The sequence below is a fragment of the Papilio polytes genome, unplaced genomic scaffold (genome assembly GCF_000836215.1).
Source record: "Papilio polytes unplaced genomic scaffold, Ppol_1.0 DF823731.1, whole genome shotgun sequence".
Lineage (NCBI taxonomy): Eukaryota > Metazoa > Arthropoda > Insecta > Lepidoptera > Papilionidae > Papilio > Papilio polytes.
The window spans coordinates 3,005,407-3,008,688 of record NW_013525473.1 but is presented as its reverse complement, the minus strand read 5'-3'; the positions used below and the strand labels follow the sequence as shown (position 1 = coordinate 3,008,688).

Sequence of the window (3,282 nt, the reverse complement as noted above, 5' to 3'; positions counted from 1 at the left end):
TCTGTCGAACAATGAGTTTTGCAAAAAAAAAACTTATGAAACCGTAATAGCTCATTTGAATCCATTCGAAAAATGTAGACTGATACTTTTTTTACAGTAATTGGTACCCAATTTTTATTAAGCTTTTCATCTCTACTCTCAATTTCTTTCTCTATTCTCAATTTCTTTTTTTTTTTCAAAAAGCCTAACAAGACATCGTGAATAAAATAAATACGAGGAATGCTTATTTTTTAATCGATTTTCTTACGACCAGTTCAAATAAGAAAGGTTCTTGTAAATCGTAATGCCGCTTACGTAAATCGTTAGCGGTCTGTTAGCGCGGCCATCACGGGCCATACACCGGCTACAATGCTTTGTTGACTCCGCAACGACAACGACATGCGACTCGGCAAACTGCGCGGGCGCAGCGCAAACACTCTGATTGTGTTTATAGCCACTTAACGAGAACCTGCGACAATTCCGATTAGTATACACGAGAAAAAGTTCACCCTGTATTTGTCTTAAGTGAGAGTAGCTACTTTGTAAATGGCCTTTGTTTTATTACCATTTAAATATGAACTTTCTTAACGTAACTGCATTTTGTTGCTCATGCTATACATATTACTAGTTTTACGATGACATTATTGCTAAGTTTTTGTTAAATATTTAGACAACAACCGCTTGCTTTAACAGCTTAAAAACATAGCTGTCGTCAACCGATGATCTAGGTTAGGCCTAGAGGGCAGCTATCAATAATATTGCCTTTTACGAAGTAGTTTTTAAATCCCTTTTTGAATTTTAGATACTCTAGGAGTATCTCTGCAAGTAAACGAGGAAAACTGTCCTCTACCCTGGCAACGACTATGTCATTTAAAATATTTTTTTTGTTAATAACTCTACCAAGTATGTTCAATATGACATACAAGTTACAATAGCTAGGCTATAAGTATTAATATCGGGAGTACATAAATAATTCGATGTTTATCTTTTAGATGACAAAAGCAACAGACGACCTAGAAGAGCGGGACCGGAACGCAAGCCACGGCAAGCATATAGCGCTAAGCAACTCGAACGGCTGGAAGCAGAGTTCAAAATGGATAAATATCTTAGTGTATCCAAAAGAATGGAATTATCGAAGGCACTTGGTCTCACAGAAGTTCAAATAAAGACATGGTTTCAGAACAGAAGAACGAAATGGAAGAAACAATTAACTTCGCGTTTGAAGATAGCCCAGCGTCAAGGGATATTTCCTGGACAAATATTCGGGCATAATCCTCAAGCTTATTCACTTTTAAATCCTTACGCCTACGGTCCACTAGGCTGTGTTTTTACTCCTGTGACTTTACCATCTACGCCGTAAATTTAAATATTTTATTTTATTTACTTTAAAGTTCATAATTTGCGTTCATTTCACATGTAGCTAACCTTGTGTCAATGTAGACGCTTGTCTTTTTACTTTTATCACAATAAATAATTTGATTTAATAAGAGAACTAAAATTCTAATTCCAATAACTACTAGCTTTGATAAGAAATGTAAATATTTGTCTAAACTTGCCATAAAAATGTATTATAGATTATAACATTTTAATCTAGACGTTTTTAGAACAAAATCATTTTTTGACTTTTTAATATGAAAGTAAAGAAATATAATATACAATACAAATACTTTGTGTATATATAGTAAATAGTAATTTAGAATGGAAATTGTATGTACGTCGTAATAGTCTGTCAATATTTACTAATAAATTTCATTAGATCTCATTTTAATAGTATTAACAAGATCATAATTATTTATAATTGTGTAGAAATGTAGACAAGAATTTTATAAATAATAAAATCGTGGTGTAATTAAAAAATACAAATAATATTACAGAAGTTAGATATGCTTTAATTTCTATAAAATTATGTATACGCGTAGGATCGAAATTAAAAATGGCTGACGTTTTTATTTAATCGCCGATAAGTCGCCGTATTTATGTTATTCGTAATATTTGTAATGTGTTAACAATTTTAATTATAGTGTGAAATATACATAATAATTGTATAACTCGCTACTTTTGGCACTTCGTCTGTTAGTTTGTCCTATATCGCAGGTGTGAACACTGAAGTAGTATGATTTGTTTAATGTCATGTTAGTGATAAATAGTTGGGTTTGGTATTCTGACACTACAAGATCTATCTAATCGTAATAAACTATGACTATTATCTTATTTATTGATGAATACTTTTTTTTATATATAAAATGAGTTCTTTATACTTTAAAGAATGAAGACAGTTTCTTATAAGCGTAATTGAGCTTTTTAACATTTCAAAACAGCTTTTTCTTTCGTTGTTTGTGAGCATAGTAAAAATAAAGAATAATTATTATTTACCTGACTGTCATTGATTGCATAACGTTTTTTGTGTTGCTTATGGTTAAGCATTTATTAATAAATAATTTATTAAAAAATGTAACAACTTTAATTAAATAACGATAATAATAAATAAACATAACCTTAAATATAACGTTCTTTTATTTCCTTAATTTATTTTTAGCCATATGAGTATATTGACACAAACTAACTATAGGGTTAACTGTAAAATTAAAGATTGAGAAAAATAATTGAAATCGTAACAAAAATCACTTCATTTTTATTAAGGAAAACCTGTTACGCTGTCCCTACGGGAGTAGGTATAGAGGAAGATGATGATGACTTCATCTTTGCCAAAGCTCAAATGTTAACAATTTGTGAAAACAAATGCATTACAGATACTTTATTAAATCATTATTTGCTACAAACATGTATATTTCTATGAAAGACAATGGTGTTTGGAGTAGAGTTGGTCGCAGTCCGCGCCGCCCAGGCCTAGCGCGGCCGCACGCAGCGCGCCCAGCCCGCCGCCCCGCAGCCACGACACGCCACCGCTGATTTAAAACATAACAAATGGATAATTTTTAGTCCAGCATAATATATGTGAATCAAGTGTTGAGTACTATTAAATCTATAAGGACAACAAGGTTAATTCCATTGCCTTCTTTGAATAAAATAACCTATTTAAGAAACTGCAATGTTTTTGAAATCTAGTAAAATATTGGTTTGATAAAAGTCCAGAAATCAAATAATGCACTTACAGCTTCTCCTATGCAAGCTATTTATGTTTTAATATAGTAACAAGGCCTAATGAACCTACATACAAATGCAAATATTTTTCAGCGCCGTTTAGGGAAACTGTGATAACGACCCTCTTGATGCATGACTCTACCACTCTTAAAATTATTTACTAAAGCTTTAAATTAAAAAACACTTACTGCCAAAGCGGCA

The 3,282-nt window shown here is 31.9% G+C and overlaps 1 protein-coding gene across 1 annotated transcript in view; it reads left to right on the top strand.

The window, feature by feature from the left end:
* LOC106103480 (homeobox protein ceh-19-like) overlaps positions 1-1,339 on the top strand; it is a 1,852-nt gene extending 513 nt beyond the window's left edge. The window contains exon 2 of the mRNA XM_013283261.1: positions 972-1,339. Within this exon, the coding sequence (XP_013138715.1) occupies positions 972-1,339 (368 nt within the window). The remainder of the gene's footprint in view (positions 1-971) is intronic.
* The last annotated feature ends 1,943 nt before the right edge of the window (positions 1,340-3,282 follow it).